The following is a 26,125-nucleotide window of genomic DNA, read 5'->3' on the forward strand; positions in this document are numbered from 1 at the left end:
GCACACTTACTGTGTCCCAAACTTAGGTAAAATGAGTTGTTTAGATTTGTCTTTTAGCTCTTCCTCGGTTTTTAAGTGGGATGTTCTCGACAACCCCTATGGAAGCGATCACCTTCCTGTTGTAATCACCTTATCATCCTCACCCTCAATACTCCCTAGCAAACCGCGCCGTTGGAAAGTGCGCTCAGCCGACTGGTCGCCGTTTCAAGAAAAGGCCAGTCTGAATAAGATATTCGCCGAAGATCTCAGTGTGGGCGAATGAAACGAAACTTTCACAACTTGTATAATTGCAGCTGCACGCCTGGCTATTCCACAATAATCTTGTGTGGTTCGACAAAATAATAAGGTCTGGTACACACAAGAATGCAGAGGAGCAAAAAAGAAACAAAACCACGCCTGGGGAGTTTTCAGAAGATACCCAACATATGAAAATCTCATGAATTTCAAAAACGCCTGAGCGAAAGCTCGCCGCATCTGTCGAAATGCTGAAAAGATTTCCTGGAAAAACTACGTGTCTTCTATAAAAAGTTCAGTTACATCAAAACAAATGTGGGAACAAGTCCGTAGACTTAATGGCAGCTTTTCTCCTTTCACATTTCCTTTCCTAACATCTCCGGATACACAAACAAGTATAGAAGAACAAGCAGACATCCTAGGTGAGCATTTTTCAAACATTTCCAGTTCTTCACACTACCTAGAAACATTCTTAAGGTATAAAAACGCAGCAGAGAAACATAGACTTCCAACAACTGGCTGCATGAACGAACCATACAATGGTTTTATCAAAATCGAGGAATTAAACAAAGTTCTCTTAGCCGGAAAAAGACTGCACATGGCCCTGATAATATACACTATGAAATGCTCGCGCATCTTTCCCAACAGTCAGTGGAAACACTTTTAAAATTTTAACAAAATATTGTTACTCGGAAAACTACCGCAAACCTGGAAAAAAGCAGTTATTGTACCATTCCTGAAACCTGGAAAGCAGCCAACATCCCCCAGTAGTTACAGACCAATAGTCCTTACCAGCTGCCTCGCCAAATCATTTGAAAGTGTCTTAAATATAAGATTAACTTTCGTCCTCGAATGCCAGGAACTCCTTGACACCCGTCAGTGTGGGTTTAGAAAGGCGTGTTCGACTACTGACCACATAGTTCGTCTTGAAAATACTATCCGATACGCTTTCGTAGCCAAATAACACTGCCTCGCTCTCTTTTTTGATCTAGAGAAGGCAGACGACACAACCTGGAGGTTCGGAATTCTTCAGGACCTGGCTGAGCTTGGCATCCGCGGCAGGATGTTGAATTGCTTAAAAGATTTCTTGTCTGATCGTTCGTTTAATGTGCGCCTAGGTTCAACCCTTTCGAAAAATTTCATTCATGAAAATGGAGTGCCTCAAGGATTCATTTTAAGCACAACACTTTTTATTGTAAAAATGAATTCTATTAGAAAAATAATACCAAGGTCAATTATGTATTCGGTCTATGTAGACGATCTTCAGATGGCTTGCACATACAAATACAATTAACAATAAACAAACTGGCAACATGGGCAGACAAAAATGGTTTCCGTTTTTCTCCACAGAAAACAGTGGCCATTCTGTTCTCACTGAAACGAGGATTACAGACAGATCCCACACTACATCTGAACGAAAATCAGTTACACGTAAAAAATGAGCACAAATTTCTAGGCATAACTTTCGATAAAAAACTGTTTCCTACCTCACATAAACGCACTAAAAAAGAAAGCTTCCCGATCAATGAACATACTCAGTTCTTTCACACAAGCACTGGGGGTCTCACAGGATAAGCCTTCTACAAATTTATCGTTCTGCGGTAAGATCCTGCTTAGGCTGTGGTTGCATTGTGTATGGTTCAGCAAGGCCATCATACTTAAAACGATTAAACCCAGTATACTATTTAGGTTTGCGTCTTTCAATTGGTGCATACAGGACGTCACCCATAAACAGTCTCCATGTGGAAACAAATGAACCACCACTTGCAGACAGAAGAAGCATGCTCACATCTTCCTACATTCTAAAAATCCGTTCCCTACGGAAACATATCTGTTACCCTATTGTTACAAATTGCCCATCGAGAACAGTGTTAACAGCAAACCACTAGCTATCAGACCACTCCTCCTGCGTTTTGAAGAGATGTGCCAAAACCTCGGCCTACTAGATACATTACCCGGTATTGCTCGAAGACAATTACGCGGTTTCATAAAAAAACAAACTCCACGACAACATATACTACAAGAATTTCTTGCACTCGAGCAAAAATACAGAAAGTTCACAGATTTTTATACAGATGGCTCAAAAACAGATGTTTACGTAGGAAGTGCAGTGGTGCGAGGTAATTCGGAGAAAACAGTACGACTTCCACATTGCGCATCCATCTTCACTGCAGAATGTTACGCAGTCTAGGTGGCCATGGACAAAATATTAAAGCAGCACCTCACAAACGGTATAATCTACACAGACTCCTTAAGTTTGCTTACAGCTCTCCACGCTAGAAACGCTATCACCCCTATTCTTGGTGACATTATACACAGCATAGCAACAGCCGCAGCTAAAGGACAAAATATAAAACTCTGCTGGGTCCCGAGTCATATCGGAATAAAAGGGAACGAGAAAGCAGCCTTGTGCGCTGCTCAAGCTCATAGTATGGGAACGAAAAAAGTAAACATACGTTTTAACGACTGCATAAAATTAGTACAACGGAAATTATGAAAAAAATGACAGTCGGCTTGGAACAGTGAAGTGAATAATAAACTACACTTGGTAAAGCCGGTTTTAGGGGAATGAAGGTCATGTGACCACCAGGAACGCTTCAAGGGAGTGATTCTCTGTCGTCTCCGAATAGGGCACACACACCTTATACATAACTTCTTGCTAACAAAACAAAACAAACCTGGTTGCGAGGAATGCGGAGATGAACTTACCGTTAACCACATTTTATTCTCTGCGCGAAACTGGAAAAACTAAGAAAAAAATACTTCGCTGAATTTTATAATGAGTGCATTCCTTTTCACCCAGCACTTCTTTTAGATGATAATGCCATTGTTAACATACCTTCTCTTTTTAGCTTTTTAAAAGAAGCAGGCGTGCTTGAAAAACTGTAAATTTCGATCCGCTAGTTCACTTTATTAGATGATACACCTCAGCTACTTTCTCATTCATGAGAAGGCTGAGGTTTTTGTTTAACTGGTTGGGAGCCTCGGGATCCTTGCCCAGGCAAGGATAGGCGCGTAGACTACCTGACCTTCTTAAGGCTTGTAACATTAGCCATGTCTAAGTTTCTTTTCTTCCGTTATTACTAGTTAGTACAGTATTATTAGGCCATCTATACACCAGCGATGATTTTTAACATTTTTGAAAATTCTACAGAAAACTCATTCTATACCTTGAGCTTGGCGCATGATGGCTTTAGCTGCCTATGTGCCATAAAACCCAACACAACACGCAAGTCAATTGGTCCCCAAAGAGACTGACCTCGCGCCCCCTTTTATTCCCTTTCGTCTAAAAGTGTACGTCGCTGATGTATCGATACAGCATGGAGGAGAAGTCGAAGATTTGCTGATAAATACAAATTTTAAAGGGAAGAAAAATACGATAAATAATCGCGGCAGAGAAAATGCTAACCTTCAAAAATACTCATCTGCAAAAAGAAAGTGCGGGACAAGCAGACTTCGAAGCTCTACGAAAAACTTCGTCAGGGCCGAAAGATGCAACTTATTTTTTGAGACTAGCGCTGGGTGCTTAAGGCCGAAGTGCTACCGGCAAAAATTTGACACCACGGCTCAAATTTGCTGTTGCTGCATGCAAGACATAACAGGAAAGAACAAGGTGTGTTCCAAACACTCTGAGGCTGCCTACTATGAGGCTGTCCTCATTGTCAAACACTCTGAGGCTGTCCTCAGTACACGAAGCTACCACAGAGATGCTAGATGCAATGGTGTTCAGGAACAACCAGAGCGTGCTCAGCCCTAAAGAAGTGAAGCAAGTGAGGTGCCATTAGAGGACTGTCGCAGAAGGGAAACATTGTGTTTTAAATAGGGGCAGAGAAATATTTACAGGTATTGCGAAGCAATTCAGCGAGGTAGGAATTAATCGGTAATTGACAATTGTCACCACGCCAGTACGATAGGGAGACTACTGATTATCTACCTATCTAAGTTGCCGTTATTTGAGCGTATGGGCTTCTATTCAAGCTGTGGTACCACTGTACAGTCAGGGACAAAAGTCTCCAGACCACGTGTTCCTCTAATGAAGCCGATAGCTCTGCTATTAGTCGGCGGCTGGAGACCACACTTGCGGAGGTAAAATTTAAATTTCTGTTCGTTCATCTGCACAGGTGCGGTCTGCAGCCGCTCTCTGATAGTAGAGCTATAAGCTTCGTTTGAGAAACACGTCGTCCGGAGATTTTGTCCCCGACTGTACCTCTACCTAGGCGCACGGGCCACTTGACCTGCGTTTCCGCCGTCTGTTCTGGAGGAGCAAGTGGCGACGAGCACAGCAGCGCAGGCAGCCCAGGTGGTAGCCATGTGCCGGATGGTGGCGTTTGTTTTTGCGGGAAATTTTTGCATTGCAAAACGTTCACTGTACTCTCTGTATAAGCGTGCAACATTGCTGACTTTTTCATGTTTAATTGTCCGGAAAGTGCGCAGTTGCCTCGCCTATACCTCGGTCTGGCTTGCTTTAAAGGACGTCCGGTTGCGACAGGACCAGGATTAATCTCTTAAACCTCGAAAGCCGAAAGTTCCTCTCCAAGACATGTTCCAGAAAACTACCGCCTTCCTTTTCGTCCAGCTACTGCTAACAATGGCTGAGGAACGATTTTACCCGGAACTGCGCAGCGATCTTCAAGAGTACCAAGATGCGAGCAGGGTGAGGGCCTCAACTCTGCATATCTTCTCTGATAACCGGGAGCCTGGGTTTCCTACCGTGTCATTACAACGGCACGAACGGACCCAGATGAAGCACATTTGAAAAAAAGAAAAAAAAAACTTCAGAGTCACCAGCAGAACTCACGAAGTAAAAAACGGCACTAGTTGTGCTACCTCTACTCATGAGGCGTCAGAAAGTAATTCCAAAACGGGACTGATGTCAGAAATAATCTTTAGAAGCAGACAAGACTCCCTCACGAAAGCCGTGTTCAGTATGTCTGAGGTAGTGGCAGCTGTTTGCTTGAAGCACTGAACACGCAACTCCCGGGCCACGTACAGGTCGCCGTACGATGTGCACGTTGAAGGAGGGTGCGGTATGCCCCCTCGTGGTATCTACGGCCCGCGATCTTGAGGTTAAGGCCACCGTTTATAAAGCTTTTTTAGTTTCGAAACTGCTCCTCCCGAAGCGGCCGCGATTTGCGCCCAGCCACTGAGATGGCGCTGCAGTCGAAGTTTGCGCCACGCTCGACGCTAGCTCGCCACTCTGCGATGCAGGAACGTTGCTGACGCTCTGGTAGTCGTGCGCATTTGCGCCGCGTTTTCTTTTTATCAACTGATCCTGTCGTTATGAGTTGAGTGTTTGTGCACTACGCATGCTTCAGCAGCCCTTGGTGTGTGGTCGGGTGCGGACGCTCATGGCGTGGACCCAACCTGCAAGTAGCGTGGGCTGCGAATGTTCTCGAACGCCAGGTTTTTGATTTTTTCGCTGTCAGAGGGTAGGTGGTGTGCGTCATTAATCTTCTTTAGAATGTGCTAGGACTGGCAACCAAATTCCAACGTGTTTCGTGCCAGGATGTAGCAGCGGGTACCGGCGCAACACGGAGAAGAGGCACTTCTTTTCTCGGCCGACCGATCCAATTCTCCTTGCAAAATGGTCGAGAGCGATACCCCGTGCAGACAAGGTGTTGGGGAAAACATGCAAAGTGTGCGACGCCCACTTCCAAGGAGGGGATATTGGGAAGTCATATAAGCATGTAATCAATGGAGAAGTGATTGAAATCGAGCGCGGTGTATGGTCTCTAAGGAGTGATGCAATTCCTACCACATTTCCTAATCACCCGCTGTACTTCTCCTCAAATCGGAAACGGCGAAAATCTCCGAAAAAGAGAGCAACCGTCTCAAGAAACGCAGTGGCAACGCAAAGCGACGCTGCAGAAGATATCGATATCGAACGAGAGCAACCAGAGCCCATGCAAGTCAGCTGCTTGCATGTTAATGAGCTGGTGGAGAAAAGCGTCTCTTTGAGGTTACCTCGTCAGTGGAGATCGGCAGCTCTTGAAGATGAAAATGGGCACCGATCACAGATTGTTTTTTTTACAAGCCAGGTTTGGAGGCAGATGTATATTCAGTACTCAAGAGTGTCGTAGTTCGCGAGGACATGAGTTATGTTGTATCTGCCCGCGGCAAACTGGTGCCGACACTGCCCATGGATTTGGAAATCACTTCGTTAGAAGACGTAAAGGCAATTGTGCAGGTTGTACAAACTATGCAAGCCTGTCATGGTTGCACCTCTAGCAGAGGAGGAACTGTATATCACAAGCAGTGCAGAGTTCTGACTGAGGCAGAAAAAGGAGTCTGTATAAAGTGTGCGAAAATGACGAAGGACCTCAAAAGAAGAACTGGCCTGAAACTCAAGAAAAAGGTGTGCCTTGCAGCACCTGTTGTGAGGAAGAGGCTCATTCGTGCCGCTGCAGCTCGGGAGCAAAAGAAGAAAGAAATTAGCCAACTCAGTGAAAAACTGAAGAAAGCGTTTTCAACAAGTCTAGGTAGAGTGTCTGAGGAGTTTTAATAAACTATAATATGCTAATGAAACACCACTAAAGACGTGTGTGTGATTTTTTTTATTCTATAAGTACTAAAGACGTGTGTGTGATTTTTTTTATTCTATAAGTATTTACCAGAGGCAGCAGAAAAATGTCAGCATGATATCTATCGGCAGCTCTTTATATGTGCCTTGAAAACCAAGAACTCGCTCTATGGAACCTCTCGAGTCTAGTCTGGAGAGTTCTTCTAATCTTTAATAAAATCGAGGCAGACGTTCAGGCTTTGCAACTTCAATTATTGTTAAATCTTGCTCAATTTCGCATTTGGAAAGCAAGAGTAAAAATTACTCGCGACCAATGGGATTGATACAGAGGGTTAAGGTCACCGTTCAAGCGCAATGCGACGGAAACGCCGCATTCTACAGACGCACGAAAGTGACTATTCTGCCCAAGACGAAACGTAATCACTGATGCCCATCTTTTTCTAAAGCACTGGTCGCTTCTACGCACACGTAGTTCAACTCCTTAAACTTACGAAGCGCAGATAATGACGCCACGAAGCGTGAGCAATGTCTTCGGTTAAGCGCTGTGCGGGAGGACAGCGGAACGGTACGCGTCTGTAGCAGACGACGCACTTCCTTGGCGCAAATTTTGACAGCAGCGCCGCGGTGGCGGGCGCGGCGGCAGGCCGCATGCTCCCTGTTGGCGCGGCGAGGAGATGCGGAACTGAAAAGGATCTATAAACGATGGTTAAGGCAGCGATGCTAGTGCGTGAAGGTTTGTGGTACTCGACGAAGAGCAGGTTTGGCACCTCGTGTTTCGTCAAAACCTTTATAAAACCTGACGGCCGTACATCTCTTCCAATGTGCTCTTGGCCTGGGTCATGCCTCTTCTTTCATGGTGCTTTCATCAAATCGCACTGCCTTCCTTCCCAGCCACAGTGAATGCTTGCCTAGGATTGCCTGCTGCGAATTAATGTAACGCATTCTGAAGACAGCACAGTAGAGGAAATGAACAAAGGCACATAATTGCAAAAGGACCGGCGCCATTTACAGATGAGTTTTATTGTTCGCGCACGGCTGCCTTTGTCACAATCGAACCATGCCGCAAATGCACCCGAACGAAAAAGAAACGGAGGGCATTTAAGACTGCTTACGTGCTTGAATTCGAAAGCATTGTGGCATCTTCAGCTCTCGCGGTGTTCATTAAAGATTTTTTCCCTTCTAATGACGCACCCCGCCGCGGTGGCTCAGTGGTTACGGCGCTCGGCTGCTGGCCCGGAAGACGCGGGTTCGATCCCGGCCGCGGCGGCGAAATTCCAGAGGCCCGTCTACTGCGCGATGTCAGTGCACGTTAAAGAACCCCCTGTGGTCGAAATTTCCGGACCCCTCCTCTACGGCGTCTCTCATAGCCTGAGTGGCTTCGGGACGTTAAACCCTAATAAACTAAACTTTCTATTGACACACCTTCCCATTAACTTGCAGTCGTTGAAAACGCGTACACTAGATTCACCTTTATTCGGCCGGAAGGAATGCGTTCTTTGCAATTATTGTAATATAGACTAAGATTTCTGCAAAAGTTTTGACTAATGCTTAGAGTTGGAAATGTCGAATATCATTGGACTTCATCAGACATGGGGTTTGAGGGGCGCCTCAAACTAACCTACATGTTGCCCGAACATTTCTACAGTTATGCAGCAACTGCCATGAACAACTGGCAATGTTTCAGATTGACCTTGCGAACGCCTTTGATCGTGTCCGGCACAATTTTCTTTCTAATTTTTACTACAGGTTAATGTCGGTTGAGGCGTCTGCAGCATGCAGACGTTGGTGAGTGGCGACACCACGGGGTTAACCCGAGCATCCGCAGGGACATCCCCGCAGGGGGATGATGGTGAACAATGCGTCACCACGGACCCGAGCATCCGCGCTTAGCCGTGCGTGGCATTGCCGTGTCCGGGGAAAAGGGGATCCTGGTGGTTGAGCCGATGCCGAGCGTTTGGACCCTTAAGGCCCCTCGGCGGAGGCAACACACCACTTTGGCCCCAGCTTCCTGTAGACGGCACCTCCGGCCTGACCCAACCGGGGGAAATCGGCAGTCGCCTTTTCCTGTCCTCCCCTCTATCTTTGACTTTCCTATTTCCTTCCTTACAACTTTCCTGTATCCTCCTCTCTTCTTAGTTTTTCCCTTTTTTCCTGGCGGCGAGGGTTAACCTTGTGTGGCCAACTAACCTGAGTTGCGTCATATTGGGTTATAGTTGAGGTGTACAGCTGGCGTGGGCAGGACTTGCCCGCAAGTTCCTGTCCTGTCCCCTCGTTGGGCTCCATGGTGGGTGGCTGGCACCACGGCCGAACAACACATAATTTTTCATGGCTCCCCCCTTTTCCAAACCAGATCGCCCTCATAAAAGAGGGCGGAACGAGGCAACTGCAGAGTTTTTCGAAAAACCGAAACCATTTCCAAAATTTCACGTTCTTCATAGCGAAGTAACTGAAAAAACCGCAAGAACCATGTCCCCATTCTTAGTTGCAAAAAGTCTAACTGAGGCCTTGGGTCCCGGGTACAAACTGTCTAAAATGCCAAGTGGTGACCTGCTCCTTGAACTCAGAGACACTGCCCAATACTCAAAACTTTCCAGCCTAGTGTCCATCGGGGAAATCCCTGTATCAGTTACAGCACACCGATCTCTGAACACCGTCCGTGGTGTGATATCCGAAGCAGATTTCATTCACCTCACCGAGGAAGAGATGCTTGAAGGCCTCAAAGAACAGAATGTCATAAGTGTGTATCGTATCAAAATAAGAAAAGACAACAAAGAGATACCTACAAAGCACCTAGTACTGACTTTCAACTCAAGCACACTCCCCGAATCAATAGAAGCTGGCTACCTCAAAATAAATGTCAGACATTACATCCCAAACCCACGCAGGTGCTTCAAATGCCAAAGGTACGGTCATGGGTCTCAAAGCTGCCGTGGCCGCGAAACTTGCGCTAAATGTGCATCAAAAGAACACGCTTCCGATAACTGTGAAGGAGCAGCACCTCGCTGCGCAAACTGTGAAGGCGATCATCCCGCCTATTCGAGGTCATGTCCATCGTGGAAAAATGAAAAAGAAATTGTTACAATCAAAACAAAACAGAATATCACATTTAAGGAAGCGCGACGACTGTTTTACGCAAAGAACAGCTTCAACTTTTCCACAAAAACAAACTTTGCTGATGTGGTGTGCGCAGGGGCGGCGCACCACACAGCACTCCGGCATCTGCCCAGGCCACCTTCACGGAGCCTGTGGCAGTGCCATCAACGCCCCAGGCAGAGACAGTGAACGCTGCTCTGCCATCTCCAAAGCAGGGAGCGCCGGCTCACTGGTCGGCACCCCGCAGGACTTCCCCCCGTCGGGGGAGGCCCGACACCAACACATCCGCGGCTTCGCGGTCCTCCAGCACCTCTGGTGAGGTGATGGATACAACTAACACTCCGCCCGCTTTGCAGCGGCGGACCGGCTCTCTCGAGCGACGAAGAGATAGAACCCCGGTAACGGGCCCAGAACAGTAAACTTCTTTCGTTCCATTCCCATCCAAAAAAAACAAACAAAAAAAAACAAACATGACATTCGTGGTTCAATGGAACTGCAGAGGAATGTTGAGGAACTACAGTGATATCACACATATTCTAGGGTCAGTGATGCCTCTAGCTCTATGTCTCCAGGAGACCAATCTTGGTCTACAACATTCAAATATCTTAAAACATTATACAACTTTTAGGCGTGATCGCAAACATGCAAATAGACTCTCGGGAGGCGTCGCAATCGTCATCCAAAGCGGCGTCCCGGCTCAAGAAATCAAACTGAAAACAAAACTTGAGGCGGTTGCGGTTAGCGTCATCAGCTACAAAACCATAACAATATGTTCTGTATATCTTCCCCCACACATCACATTAACATGCCAAGATCTAGAAGGCCTGATCGATGAACTGCCGGAGCCATTTCTGGTAGTTGGCGATTTTAACGCTTACTCTCCGTTTTGGGGAAGCGAACGCTGTGACTCTAGAGGCCAAACAATCGAAGATTTTATACTTTCTACTAATGTCTGTCTTTTAAATACGGGAAAAGCCACATATTGCTGCCCAAGCTCAGCAAAAATGAGCTCTCTCGATTTAGCTTTCGCATCACCATTACTTTTTAACGATTTTAAATGGGATGTTTTAAATGACCCCATGGGCAGCGATCACTTACCTACCATCATCAGCCTCTCATCGTCTACTCCAATCATCCCCACAAGACCACGGCGCTGGAAAATTCAGCTCGCCGACTGGTCACTTTTTACAAAAAGTGCCACTCTGGAAAAGGAATTTTGTGACGACCTTAGCACAGAAGAAATTAATGAGAAGTTTACTGAATGCATAATATCGGCCGCAACACTCGCTATACCACAAACAACAGGACTTGCACAAAAGAAGCACAAAGTGTGGTGGACAAAAGAATGCACATTAGCAAAAAAACAACAAAACAAAGCCTGGAGCGCTCTGCGTCGATATCCCACTGCAGAGAACTTACTTACCTTTAAGAAGGCAAAAGCCAGAGCACGGTATGTGCGAAGGAATGCTGAGAAAACCTCTTGGCAGAAATATGTCTCCTCAATAAACAGCTCAACAACATCAAAGAAAATGTGGGAAAAACTTCGTAAATTTACTGGTGACCATACCCCTTTTACACTTCCTCTCTTGACAGCACCCGGGACACAAACATCTTTAGAAGAACAGGCCAACATTTTGGGCGAGCATTTTGCTGAGATCTCAAGCTCATCGAACTACACAAACACATTTCAGAAACACAAAGCAATAGCTGAGAAACAAAGATTCCCATCCGGAGCAGGTATACATGAGGATTACAACCAGCCTCTCACACTACAGGAATTCAAAATAGTATTATCTTCTGGAAAAAAGACAGCACCAGGACCAGACAATGTGCATTACGCTATGCTTGCACATCTCTCCGAGGCTGCTGTACAGGCACTGTTAAAATTCTTTAATAAAATCTGGATAACTGGACATATACCTGACGAGTGGAAAAAAGCAGTCATAATACCTTTTCTCAAACCCGGAAAACCACCAACAAGTCCTAGCAGTTATAGACCAATAGCCCTCACGAGCTGTATTGCTAAATCTTTCGAAAGTGTAATAAACATTAGACTAACCTTCGTACTGGAATCTCGGCAACTACTAGATAAACACCAATGCGGGTTTAAGAAAACATGCTCCACCACAGATCACCTTGTCCGCCTGGAAAACATCATCCGGGAGGCGTTCATCCACAAGCAGCACTGTATTGGGGTCTTCTTCGACTTGGAGAAGGCCTACGATACTACGTGGAAGTTCGGCATCCTCCGTGACCTAGCAGAGCTAGGTATCCGCGGCAGGATGTTGAACTGCTTGAACGACTTCCTGGCTAACCGCACATTCCGAGTCCGCCTAGGAGCAACTCTCTCCATGACTTTCACCCAAGAGAACGGCGTACCCCAGGGGTGCATTCTAAGCACGACACTCTTCATAGTCAAAATGAATTCCTTAGCTAAAGTAATACCCAAGTCCATAATGTATTCAGTTTATGTAGATGACCTACAAATAGCATGCACGTCCTCCAGTATATCAACCTGTGAGAGACAAATACAAATCACACTAAATAAACTAGGTTCTTGGGCAGACAGAAATGGATTTAAATTTTCCCCTCAAAAAACAGTAGCTGTTCTTTTCTCATTCCGACGAGGCCTACAGGTCGATCCCAGTCTATACCTGAATCACACTGCGCTACCAATTAAACAAGAACACAAATTTTTAGGCCTAACTTTCGACAAGAAACTCACATTTCTACCACACATTAACAACCTAAAAAAGAAAGCTTCTCAAGTCCTCAATATCTTAAAAGTGCTCTCACGGAAGCGGTGGGGGTCCGATAGAGCAAGCCTTTTACAAATATATCGCTCTCTGGTGCGCTCCAAGCTGGACTACGGGTGCATAGTATATGGTTCGGCAAGAGCATCCTACTTAAAAAGACTAGACCCCATTCATAATCTTGGTCTGCGCCTATCGTCTGGAGCATACAGAACGTCACCAGTAGCCAGCCTATACGTTGAAACTAATGAGCCCGCTCTTGAGGACCGAAGAATCGCACTAACATGCACATACGTCTTAAAAATCCGTTCTCTTCCGAAACATCTCTGCCATCCGGTTGTCACCAAGTGCCCATCTAAAAGATTATTCATCAACAAACCACATTCTATCAGACCATTACTATTGCGCTTTGAAGACAAATGTGAAGAGCTAACAGTACTAGACTGCTTACCGAATATTGCACAAAGGAATGAATATTTGCCACCATGGTACAGCCTGCCTTCAGTATGTGACTTCACAATGACACATTTAGATAAAAAGCAAACGCCAAATGAGTACATATTACAGGAATTCTTTGCACTACAAGAAAAGTATGACACCTACATTGAATTTTATACCGATGGCTCAAAAACAGAAAGTAACGTTGGAAGTGCAGTAATCCAAGGAAAAAATAAACAGATAATGCGACTACCAGACTGCGCATCGGTTTTTACTGCTGAGTGTTATGCCATCTTTGTAACTGTAGATAAAATAGTAAGAGAGAATATCAAAAATAGCATCATTTACACCGATTCCCTGAGTATGCTTAAAGCACTGCACTCCAGAAATGCAGCTGAACCTATAATAGGAAACATCATACATAACATAGTTAAAATCACAAAAGAAAATCATAACATTAAATTCTGCTGGGTTCCTAGCCATGTTGGAATTGTAGGTAATGAGAAAGCAGATGTATGCGCTGCACAAGCCCGGAATGGCCAAATAAAGCAAGTGAACATACCGCACAGGGATTGTTTAAAGTTTATATACAGTAAACTCAAAAGTAAGTGGCAGGCTGCATGGCAAGAGCACGTAAACAACAATCTACATTCTGTGAAACCAATTTTAGGGGAATGGCAATCATGTAGGCATCAAGAACGTTTTACCGAAGTTATTTTATGTCGGCTCCGCATTGGACACACCCACCTCACGCACAACTTTCTACTAACCAAACAGAACAAACCTCTCTGTGACATGTGTGGTGCTGAACTCACTGTGAACCACTTTTTAATTTCATGCATAAAACTAGAAGAACTAAGAAAGAAATATTTCACAACATTTTACAGGGAAAGCATCCCATTACACCCCATGCTACTCTTAGGTGATCAAGCACTTGTTGACATTTCATGTATTTTTAGGTTTCTCAAGGAAGCCAACGTTTTAAACAAACTCTAAGTATTTTTAAAAAAAGCTTCACCATTAACAAAAACTCTAACCTTGTGTTTGGCGCATCATAGCCTCAGTTGCTTTTGCGCCATAAAAATCAATATAACTAACTAATTAATGTCGGTTCAATTGGCTACTAGGGAATACGTCTTTGCTACAAGGACTCCTCCACCCTCTTGATTGTGAACTGTTGCCTTTCATAATCCGTGTCCATCTTTCCGTCTGTCAAACAGGGGTGTCCATTATCACCACTTAAATTTGCGCTCTACTTAGAGCTGCCATATACGAGCAATCTGCAGAGTAGTGCCATTCGAGTTTTCCGAGTTATAAATGGCTCAAAGTAGTAGCTTGTTCAAATGATCTGGCGTTATTCGGCGCAGACAAGCCTAGCGTGCAGGTCAGCGTCCTCATCTTCATCAAATTCCGGGAAGTCGGGGAATGGTCGTGCTGCGTTCACTTTGGCTTGATCAGTGCATGGCTGTGCGATTCAGTGACACACACAAACTGCGATGCACTAAATAAGTAATTTCAGGCGACATCAAGTCCGTGCGGATGCACATCAACGGCGCATTGCTAGTGATTCACGTACTTCGTATCACTTTGGTGCTGGAAGGTTCCTCCGTTGTTACTGACCAACAATCCCTGCCTCAGGAACGGAATTCGTGATGCACTTCGCAGTCAGCTCCATCCAAGCGGCCTAAAGCACTTCCACGGTGGCGAAGTACGAGACTCGAACCGGGTCGTCGGCACCTTGTCTATCAATTGCTTCCAGCGCCCCGCCGCGGTGCCTCAGTGGTTACGGCGCTCGGCTGCTGACCCGAAAGACGCGGGTTCGATCCCGGCCGCGGCGGCCGAATTTCGATGAAGGCGAAATTCTAAAGGCCCGTGTGCTTCTATTCGTGTGCCCGTGTGCCCTTATTACAAATCTACTCCACCTTAGGGAATTCCCCGAAACATGTGGTCAGCACTGTTCCCACTTCGAGTCATTGATCAATTCGCTCTCGCCCTACCATAAGCTTGCCGTCCCGGTTAGCTCAATTGGTAGAGCGACTGCTCCGGTGAAGCGGTGGTCCCGGGTTCGAACCCCGGACCAGGACGAATTTTTCTTTAACTGCGAAGTTTCTGAGAAAGCTGTATAGCTTTCCTTTGTAGCCGTATGGTTGCGCTTGGGTGGACGTCAATGAGTAATTACTCCCTTATTAGAGCCTGAGTTGCTTCGGGACGTTAAACACCAATAAACCAAACCAAACCAATTGCTTCCAGCATGGACTTGATGATGTGCCACCCATAGGACATATTTAACTTCTGAATGATGCCCATATCTGCACTTTGGGCGGCGCAAGTCGCATTAGGCGGCAAAGCAAGCTTGGTCACTGCTGTGAGGGAACGTAGCAGATGGTGTGCCGCCATGTCATGGTCAGGCTGAGCAAGACTCTCGGCGAACAATTCGCGCGTCATACCCATTATCATTCTAAACTTATGCCTAGTGCCGCACTCGTCGAATAAGGAAGTAAGGAGTCGCGCGTCATGCAAGCCGTTGTATCAGACCGGAGGCATATACGAGATCGCAGCTACCAAAACACCGCCTCTTGCGAGACTTTTCGATGACAAAGGTCAGCCGCCAGCTGATGCCGTACACGCTTGTGCGCAGAAGTATGGTAACGCGAAGTCAGGTGTACTTCCTGCCAGCGCAGGTGCGGCCTCTCGTGGCTTGTTGTTTTGAAGGCGGCATCTCACAGCGGTGCCGTTTTTTCGGCATTTCAGGCGTCTCGCCTACTGTATTGTTTTTGTTCGGTCGCTGTGTTACTTCTCCAGGAAGGGAGACGTCATTAGGGCTAGAGAAGGGGCATTAGCATCCACGTTGGTAAGAAGCACGCGGTTTTCGACGGGGGTCGAGTTTACAGCGCTTCCTGGTTAGCTATAATGGAGTGGTGCGGGCACAATCCTTTGTATCTGAGACGCAGTACCATTGCTGTAACGCGTACTTTTATGGTATCGCCGTCCTCTTTCGTAACAAACAGGCGTGTGTTATAACTGTGGCCCCTAAAAGAAGGCGGAACTGTATAACAATTTTACACAATCCCCTTTAGATAATTAACGAAACAAGCGAAATTTAACAAATACACGGAGGAAAACCACATGACGGCGAACAATATCTCATTTGTGTCACCCAGGTGCGGTTTACCGCTTGTTTTTCAAACCTTGGTTCAGGTTAAGTAAAGCACCGTGCTCATTGTAGCCATTTAAAAACTGTCGATTTCTATTGTACTGTGGAGGATGTGTTCTTCTCCTTTTATGCAACTCTAATGTTCTCGCGTTCTTTGACCTAACATTTTTTCGTCTACAACAAATAGCATTCATTTTTCTCTCATCGCAGTGTTTTCCTGATGTCGGAGAGTGGTACCAGATATACAGAAACTACTACTCCGACCCTGACTTCGGGGGAACAGCGAAATGCGTCAAGTTTTACAGATACGGAACATACGAGAACTTCTCCACACCAATGGCCTTCACTTACGGAACCACTGGAAGCGAAACACTGTAAGTGAAACCGAAGGATGCGTTGACAAAGCAGCACAATTAGCAACATATATCTTTCACGGATAGAGTAGCGTACATTCATAAACTGTTGCTTACGAAATGGGATTGTGCAGAAAAAAAGTTTTTCCTGGATTGCACTATACTAAGCTCTCAGCTGGTGCCGACTGAGCGGACGGAACATGCTTATTCTCCGATGCCTGTCCTCACAGCTGCCACTTTTCCTGTTGTGTCTAGCTACCCGTAACACTAAAGGTACAAGGGGAAGCAGGACAGGACGCGTCATGCAGATGTCACGGGTTCGGATACGACCGGCGCCATGTAACTGTTTCCTCTTTCTCTTCCTGCTGAACATCTCCTGTCTAAAATGACCACGCAGTTACTTTAACCCTCTAAAAACTACGATAAAGAAAAAAATTCCCCGTCACTGCCGTCTCCTTTCATGCTTGTGCCATCCTGTTTGTCAGGTTTTTCGTAGGACCGCCTTGCTTTACCGCCGTGAAATAACTTTGTTCTACGCATCCGGATTAGGTAAACGTTTTTTTTTTCACGACTGTCACAGACATGACAAGTGTGTATCTTGCCTGCCAAAATTAACCAAGCTGCGGGGTTTGTCTCTCAAGCCGTGTAACGCCGCACTTATTGCAGCCCTTATGCTCTAAATCTGTTTAAGGTGAGTAGAGCCATTGTCTTCGTCTTTCGAGATTTTTTGTCTTTAGGGGGGCCGTAAAGGCTTTCCGTTTTCACTGAGAAGCAAACTTCCTTGTCTAGTTAATTTTGGTAGGGACGCTATGTGAGTTCCATAGAGTGGTGGCGCGCTACAGAGCTGTGATGTTCTTTCATGTGGGTATGTTGTCCGAAAAAAAAAACTATCGCATGATGATTGACCAAGCAAAGCGTCTAGTGGGGCTAGTTCGTTGTGCATATAATGAATTCCAAGCGTTACTACTAGGAACAAGGAAAAAAAACGACGGTCACAAGACAAGCGCGCAACTCAAGAAAACAGTGGAGGTATTACGTCACCCACTGATTGTGGTTGCTTTCGGGAAACCACAATCGTTCCAAGAGCGCTAGACAAAGAGGAAAGAGAGATAATAGTGGCCTTTGAGATTTTACGGGCAGAACCGTCAATAGCGCACACGACAGACAGTTGGACATTATGAGATTGAGTGTACTGATCTTGGCATGCCCACGAATCTCATAAATATGCCCCCCCCCCCCCCTCTTTCTTTGTGAATCAGGCAGTTGCCAATTGTGCGATTATCTTGTTATCGTTTTCTTGTCCCTTGTTGCTAGTAGTAGCGCATGGAATCCACCAGCACGATTGATGATAACGCACTCTGCGTTCCTGAAGCTGGCCAAGAGCGGCGACGAGGGCTGTGACACAGAGCGCGCGATGCTGATTCCTAGCACCCTGGGTGCTTCAACTTGCTCTGAAATCTCATGACGCGGGAACATCTCATTTTTCTGTTATCGAGATGCGGTTGTCGGGACACTGAACCTAGCTGTTATCTGGTTTCCGCCAGCCCCACGTGAAACCTCCTAAGCCCAGGCACCAGATAGGAGAAAGTATCTGAAAACAAAAGTGGCGCGGCGACGTAATGAGACGAAACTTTCCCTCATAAAATTATTTTTCTAAGATTTTGAGAACGCTGAACTCAAAGGTTATTGAACTTCTAAAACAACTTTATCTAAGCGGTAATTAAAAGTGGATCACATTCTTTTCAGGAACGGCCGATACACCATGACCTCCTTGCCTTGCTATACAGGCAAGAACTTATTTACATTTGTTCCAGATGAAAGTAAGTATTGAATGCAAATGATGCCATTTTCTTCCTTGGTGTAGTTCAGGCTTTTCCACAGTTTTGGTCTCAGGTATAGCATAACGGTGGGTCTAATAATTCGCATGCGGAAAACCAAAGTAATGTTCAACAGTCTCGCAAGGAAACAGCAGTTCACAATTGGTAGCGAGGTACTGGAAGTGGTAAGAGAATGCGTCTACTTAGGGCAGGTGGTCAAGCAGAAGCCTGCGCCAATGTTTCGACCAGACCAGGATTACCGCGGCGCGCATGGGCAGCCTGGGCGACCTCTGTGACTTTATCGTTAACAGGCTTCCTGGGCATATATCAGTGGAGCACTGAAGATCGCTTGTTCTAGCATCCCAGGCTCAAGGCCGTTCTGAATTAGTTCCCTGGCTACCAGAGCATCGAGTGGAAAGAACGGGCCTGATGCCACCTTTCACGATGCCTCCCTTCACTCCATACCGGAAGATAGTGACATCGGGAATAAATTGCGCGCAGGAAGCGAAGAGACTTGCATTGGTCCCACTGTTTCTCACCTGCGCCTATGACAAGCTACAGCTCAATCTTACCTTGCGAGCCATAAAGCCACTACAAGCGAACCATCGCTGTCAGCAAAATGGTGCCTATTCTGGGTGTACAGCTGGGGCAAAGCTGGGGCACCAGCTTTTTCACCTGTGCCGACTGTGCAGTACCCACGTCCAGCTGTGCCCACCACCGTGCCGCAGGAATTCCGACCCGCCATGCGTAAAGCGGACGTGTGGCGAACGCCGAGGAACCGGCCACTCTGCTACCACTGCGGTGAGCCCGGTCATATCCTGCGCCACTGCCCCTACCGTCGAATGGGTTTAAGGGGTTTTGCTTCGGACGCTCCTCGCCCACGCTACGGCGAGCGACCTCAGGAGAATGAACACTCCGACTGACAGGCTCCGACTGTGCCGCAACGTCAGTCTCGATCCCCATCGCCACGGAGATTCTCTTCTCCCAGCCGTCCATCAACCTCTGGCGAATTCAGGGGCACGTCCCCACGGCGGGAAAACTGAAGACGGCGTCCTCCGGGGGTAGGGCCGCCGCGGCTGGAAAGAGACAAGAGCCTCCACTCGACGATTTGCAGCGACGACGAGACCAACGACCACCTCACCCGACGAGCCCACCGACGAAGAGCCAGCGATTGGCTTCAACGGAAATACCAGTAACCGCCGATAACCTAGAAATAACCGCACTAGTGGATACCGGCGCTGATTTCTCTGTGATAAGCAGCCGGCTAGCCACGACCCTCAGGAAGGTTTTGACACCTTGGACTGGGCCGCAGATCCGCACAGCCGGCGGCCATGTTGTGACGCCGACCGGTGTCTGCACCGTGCGAATTCAGATCCGCGGCGTCACTTTCCCCGGCTGCTTTGCTGTGCTTCCTGAGTGCTCTAAAGACCTGATACTCGGTTTGGATTTCCTCCGGGAATACGGGGCTGTCATCGACTTTAAGGAGCTTATCGTCTCGTTTGCCGCACATCGCACTATTGGTGACGAACCCCAGCAACGCAGGACTAAGTTGCGGGTCTGCGATGATGACGTGGTGATTCCGTCGAGAACCAGCAGGTTTGTAACTGTGGAGTGCGATGACAGCGCCGACACCCATGGTATCGCTGAAGCCAACATGTCGCTGCTCCTGGGTCGGCAAGTGTGTGTAGCTCGCGGGCTTATAGAATTGAACAAAAAGCGAGCCGAGATTTTGGTCACAAATTTCGGTTGTGAACCGCAACGTTTAGCGGCCAACACAACGATTGCTTATTTTGAAGAACTCGGGGAATGCGCCGGAGAGTACTCGCTGACGGGGGCTACGAAATCAGTAGGGTCAACGAATGCTCCTGTTAAACTCGACGTGAACCCGAATCTCCTGCCCAGTGAAAAACGCAATCTGCAGACTGTCCTTGACTTTTTCCGGGACTGTTTTGCGTCAACCTCCAGAGTTAGACAAACGCCGATTACAAAACACCGAATTATAGTCGACGAAAGCCAGAGACCATTACGCCAGTCGCCGTACCGTGTATCTTCAAAGGAACGAGACGCAATACGAAAGCAAGTTCAAGAAAAGCTCCAGGACGACGTGATACAGCCATCGAAGAGCCCGTGGGCGTCGCCTGTGGTCCTAGTTGCAAAGAAAGTGGGACCCTACGGTTTTGTGTTCATTATCGACGCCTAAACAAAGTAACTAAGAAAGACGTTTATCCTTTGCCGCGCATTGATGACTGCCTAGACCGCCTGCGCCACGCCAAATACTTTTCATCACTCGATTTACGCAGCGGCTTCTGGCAAATAGAGGTGGACGAACGTGATCGGGAGAAGACTGCATTTATTACCCCGGACGGTTTATACGAATTCAGGGTGCTCCCTTTCGGTCTATGCTCTGCTCCGGCAACTTTCCAACGGATGATGGACACTGTGCTTTCAGACCTCAAATGGCAGTCCTGCCTCGTGTACCTGGATGATGTCGTCATCTTCTCAGACACTTTCGAAGAACACCTCAGCCGCTTACGCGCTGTTTTCGAAGCTATCCGTACAGCCGGTCTCTCCCTTAAGCCAGAAAAATGCCACTTCGCTTTCGAGGAGCTGAAGTTTTTGGGCCACATTGTGAGCGCCAAGAGCGTTAGCCCAGACCCCGACAAGACTGCCGCCGTCGCTGCTTTTCCTATTCCTACTGACAAGCGAAGTGTGCGCCGTTTTCTGGGTCTCTGCGCCTATTATCGGCGTTTTGTGAAGAACTTCTCCCGGATCGCTGAGCCCCTTACCCGCCTCACCAAAGATAACGAACCGTTCTTCTGGGGTCGGGAGCAACAACATGCCTTCGAAGAGCTACGCACGCGTCTTCAAAGTACACCCATACTTGGGCACTTCGACGAGGCAGCTGGCACAGAACTGCACACAGACGCGAGTAACGTTGGCCTTGGTGCGGTCCTTGTACAGTGGCAGGACAGTGTCGAACGCGTAACCGCTTACGCGAGCCGCACGTTATCACGATCTGAGGTGAACTATTCCACTACCGAAAAATAATGCCTAGCTATTGTGTGGGCAGTAACGAAATTTCGCCCCTATTTGTATGGCCGCCCTTTCCGAGTGGTGAGCGACCACCACTCGCTGTGTTGGTTGGCAAACCTCAAGGATCCTTCAGGGCGACTCGCACGCTGGAGCCTCCGACTGCAAGAATTTGATGTCGCCATTGTGTATAAATCAGGGCAAAAGCACAGTGATGCAGATTGTTTGTCCCGTGCCCCACTTCCAACCAACAGCGCGGACCCCGACGACGACTCCGTTTTCCTTGGGGTCATCTCCGCGTCCGACTTGGCTCAACGACAACGTGACGACACTGAATTACGGTCCCTGATTGACTATCTCGAAGGAAGCGCTCGGACTCCGCCCCGCATCTTTTCACGCGGCCTGTCATCATTCTGTTTACGGGACGGCATCCTGTACAAAAAGAACTATGGGCCGACGGAGGCTGTCTATCTGCTCGTTATACCTAATGCCTTTCGCGATGAAGTCTTGCAGGCGTGCCACGATGACCCTTCCTTTGGTCACCTTGGTTTCTCCCGAACTTCGGCACGCATACGGCATAAGTATTACTGGCCCAAGCTCCCGGTGGTTGTGAAACGCTACGTCCGAACTTGTCGCGAGTGTCAACGTCGCAAGACGTCGTCGACTAAGCCGGCTGGACTACTGCAGCCTATTGATCCACCACACGTTCCTTTCTACCAAGTCGGCATGGATCTACTCGGCCCCTTTCCGGAGTCTTCGCTGGGTAACCGGTACATTGTGGTCGTCACCGACTACCTCAGTCGATACTGTGAGACGAAACCTCTTCCCCGTGGAACAGCTGCGAAAATTGCCGCCTTCTTCATGCACAACATCGTGCTTCGTCATGGCGCACCCACGGTCGTTATAACTGACAGAGGGACGGCCTTTACCTCGGCGCTGACAGAGGAAGTTATGCGACTCAGCGGCACCAGCCACCGACGAACAACAGCTTATCACCCGCAAACTAATGGACTCACTGAGCGCCTAAATCAGACGATCGCCGACATGATTTCCATGTATGTCGACGACGACCACCGCAACTGGGATGCAGTACTTCCTTACGTAACTTTCGCTTATAACACTGCGCTGCAAGAGACGACTCACTTCACACCGTTTCGCTTAGTCCATGGTCGTGAAGCCACGACTATGCTCGACGCAATGCTTCTTCCTGGTAGTGTAAACTCCGCTGTCGTGGGGGCCGACCGCTTTGTTCACGAAGCTGAGGATGCCCGCCAACTTGCTCGGCAACATATCCGGCATCAACAAGCAAAAGACGCTCAGCGTTACAACCATCGCCACAGGGATGTCACTTACCAGCCCGGAGAAAACGTTTGGGTGTGGATCCCAATCCGCCAACGAGGGCGCTCTGAAAAGCTGCTTCGGCGGTACTTTGTCCCCTATAAAGTTATACGCCAACTCGGCGAGGTAAACTATGAAGTTCTCCCTCAAGGAACCGTTCGTTCCTCTAGACGACCAACGTCCGAAGTTGTGCATGTCGCCCGAATGAAGCCTTACCACGCCCGCTAGCAGCTCACTCGTCTCTACCTGCGGGCGCCGAACACAAAGGTGTTCAGCGTGCGCGCCCGTCGAGATGGTGGTCGGCCAGAACCGCCTCATGCAATCCCACACTCGCCCTGCTGTCCAACCACAACACGCTGCCGCTTGAATACTCCGTCGGACAGAGTACCGACGCCTAGGTTTCGGGAACGCTCAACGACCGCGTGCTGCTCGAACTGGAAGTAGCAAATGTCCAGACGACTGACTCTGCCTCCTCGCATACGAGATCAAGACGGCCGAGACAGTGGGTTCCGCGCCCGTCGACAATAACTGCTACATGCACGAGGACTACTGCGCCTCTGCACGGGCACCCCATGAACAGCAGGTGTTCGTCTGCCAAAAATCCCCTGCCCGGGGAAGCGGCCGTCGGTCCACACGACCTGCCGCGCCGAGGGCGGCGCTTTCTAGAGGGGGGGGGGGGGGGGGGGGGGGGGAGCAATGCCACATTCCTGGGCACTCTCGTGGCGCCGTCTCCCGGCCGAACTCCCTTAACCGCTATTATGGCTAGCCTTAGCCATGGTGGCGGCCAGTGCTTTCTTCTTCGTCGTCTCTGCTGTGTGGTGCCCTCGGGAGTCCGCTGCTGCCTGGCGCTTTACAGTGAAACGTGTCCTGGCCGTCCCGACTGTCTAGCCGTGACAATATGCACATTCGCCCTTCCCACGTGGCACACAGTCACCGCCCCGCCTCCCTCGCTCTGCGTCCCGTATTCGTCAGATAGCTGAGCAGCTTGAACTGTAGTACTTGGCCAAACGCTATGGCTGTTATTGGTGAGCACAGTTTTCGACGTGTTTCACAACCGCCGTCCCGCTAAGTTCTGTCTTATCAACTCGCTTCCACTGAGCGCTACCACTGACCACCACTCTCTGGGTAGTAGTTGGTGAATTTATTACTCTCGTCTTTAAATTTCTGCGAGGAGTTTTACCGACAATATTGAAAAGTGTTGTGACTCGCTAACCGCTTTTGTGTGAGTATTAGCTAACTTGGTTGCCAGTGTTAACCATGTCTGTGCACTTCGGCCGGAAATATTGATATGGAGACCAGATTAGCCTGGCACATCAGAGAAGAGCCCAACAAGAATGAAAACAATCCCATTTGGGTAGGTCGCTGCGGCCCTAAGCAAGATTTTCCATTTGCATCATTGAGTTGGACGAAATTCCTGGTTGTGCCCTATAATTCCTTCGAAGCTGCGCAAAATGTATCTAGCATTTTACGCAGGCATTGAAATGATAACACGCGGTTTTCTTGTTCTTGCATACTGCGGCAAGCTTCGGGAGTCGCTCAGGAGTGGAGCGTGATTTATACGGACTGTGACACATGTTTCATCGCCCGTCACCGCTACGCTGATAACGGTGAGTGCAGGCGACTATTATATATGCAAAGCGCATATAGCTGTTTGAACTGCGCCCTGAAGAGGCACTAAGGATAATCTGAACTTCGCCTGTGTTTTAGGCTGTAACGACAAACAGACCATTCTCATTTAAACCTGAAGTCCTCTATGGTATAAAATACCAAAAAAACTAAATACAGGTGTCGCCATCACAGGACGACTTCACAAGTATAAAGTGGTTGCGTGTGTAATTTTCTTCGCGTTTTAATTCCAACAAACATCATATTTTGTGCCTATTTTAGGCTGGCGAGTCACTCCAAAAGCTGCAATGCAGTTTAATTGAATGGAGTTCCACAAAAAGCAAAGCTGTTGTGCAGCTTTGTAGGGATTAACTGTACAGTCTACTATACTGTCTAATGACACGATCTTCATTGATAACATTTATATTTTGAAACATATGAGACGATGTTCTCATCCTCTATTCTATTGCATATCTTGCCGCCCGAAGAGAAGCGTGTTTAAACAGTGCGGATCAATAAACTTTTTGCTAGCGTATATTATGATGATGATTATTGTTTTTTTTTAATGGCGAAAAGGCATCTGAGGTTAAAAAAAGTGCCATGACACAAGGTGTTTTCGTTTACTCAAGGTGAAGTCAAAGACCCATTTCCCAAGCATTTCACACTAAATAACCCGAGCATCAGGCCAGGCGAAAACTTCTACCCAATCTGTCACTAAGCACTGGGAAACGAACCCTCGATATTCCGTGCTGCTGTCTTCTAGAAAGGATGGGCCTTTACAGTTGGGTGTAGCTGCTATTCCTATAGGAATGGGCATTGCTGATGTAGCTGCTATTCAGGCAACACGGCAACAAGTTGCGAGTGGGCACAGGGAGAATGCTGGCTTGTTGTGTGAAAAACTGCAGCAAACCTTCGGCTCTTTTTCACTGCACAAGCACTATTGAAAGGGGGAATTCCAGGCACGAGCGAGAACTGCTTGAAGCATTCCTAATCGAAACGATGAGTGCTAGAAAGAGTGGCGCTTTTTATGGAGGGTGTAATGGTGATCTGACTTAATTTTTTTATTTGCCTGCCCGTTTGCGCGAGAAAATGGCTTTATGTACGTGATCACCCAAAAAGAAATTAGTAGTAAGTCCGGCGACAGTGCGCGTGCGTGCGTGCGTGCGTGCGTGCGCGCGCGCGTGTGTGTGTGTGTGTGTGTGTGCGTGCGTGCGTGCGTGCGTGCGTGCGTGCGTGTGTGTGTGTGTTTTGGTCCTTTACCTGTCACGAGTGTGTGTGTGTGTTTTGGTCCTTTAGCTGCCGCGGTGGCTGAGTGCTTATGGCGCGTGACTGCTGACCCGAAAGACGCCTGTTCGATCCCGACCACGGCGGTCGAATTTTGATGGAGGCTAAAATTTCCTCCCTCTTCTCACACTGGCCTACTTGTGCGAATTCCCAGGATACGGCTGTACCTATTGGCGCCGGGTGTCCACGTTCCACGAGGAAGCCGACTGCTGCGAGTTCATCTACAAGGAGAACTGCGGCTCGTCCCCCAAGTACCAGATATATTACGTGTCTTGCGCTCCGGACCTCGGCATGCCCGGTTCATAGAGAACAACGTGTACATAAGTCATCGTACGCACCGTGCCAGCAGAGCACACTTGTCGGGGCCTCACGGCGCAGCCGTACAGAGCATTTGTACGCCCGCATTGTGACAATTAAAATCACTTCTTTGTCCGCCATGGCATAGTGAAGCAGCGGTGACGATAGGTAGGCAGTCCGGCCAAGCCTTCCAGTGCAGTGTAAAAAAA

At 47.9% G+C, this 26,125-nt stretch overlaps 1 protein-coding gene across 1 annotated transcript; it reads left to right on the forward strand.

The window, feature by feature from the left end:
- Positions 1–4,401: 4,401 nt before the first annotated feature.
- On the forward strand, positions 4,402–26,047 carry LOC149362157 (uncharacterized). Its single transcript, XM_089572927.1, has 5 exons — positions 4,402–4,888; positions 16,403–16,566; positions 18,292–18,365; positions 24,254–24,337; positions 25,774–26,047. The coding sequence occupies exons 1-5, from the start codon at positions 4,775–4,777 to the stop codon at positions 25,923–25,925; spliced, it is 588 nt and encodes a 195-aa protein (XP_089429053.1). The 5' UTR covers positions 4,402–4,774; the 3' UTR covers positions 25,926–26,047.
- The last annotated feature ends 78 nt before the right edge of the window (positions 26,048–26,125 follow it).

The sequence above is a fragment of the Amblyomma mixtum genome, chromosome 2 (assembly GCF_055824585.1).
Source record: "Amblyomma mixtum isolate Tamu chromosome 2, ASM5582458v1, whole genome shotgun sequence".
In the NCBI taxonomy this organism is placed as follows: Eukaryota; Metazoa; Arthropoda; class Arachnida; order Ixodida; family Ixodidae; genus Amblyomma; species Amblyomma mixtum.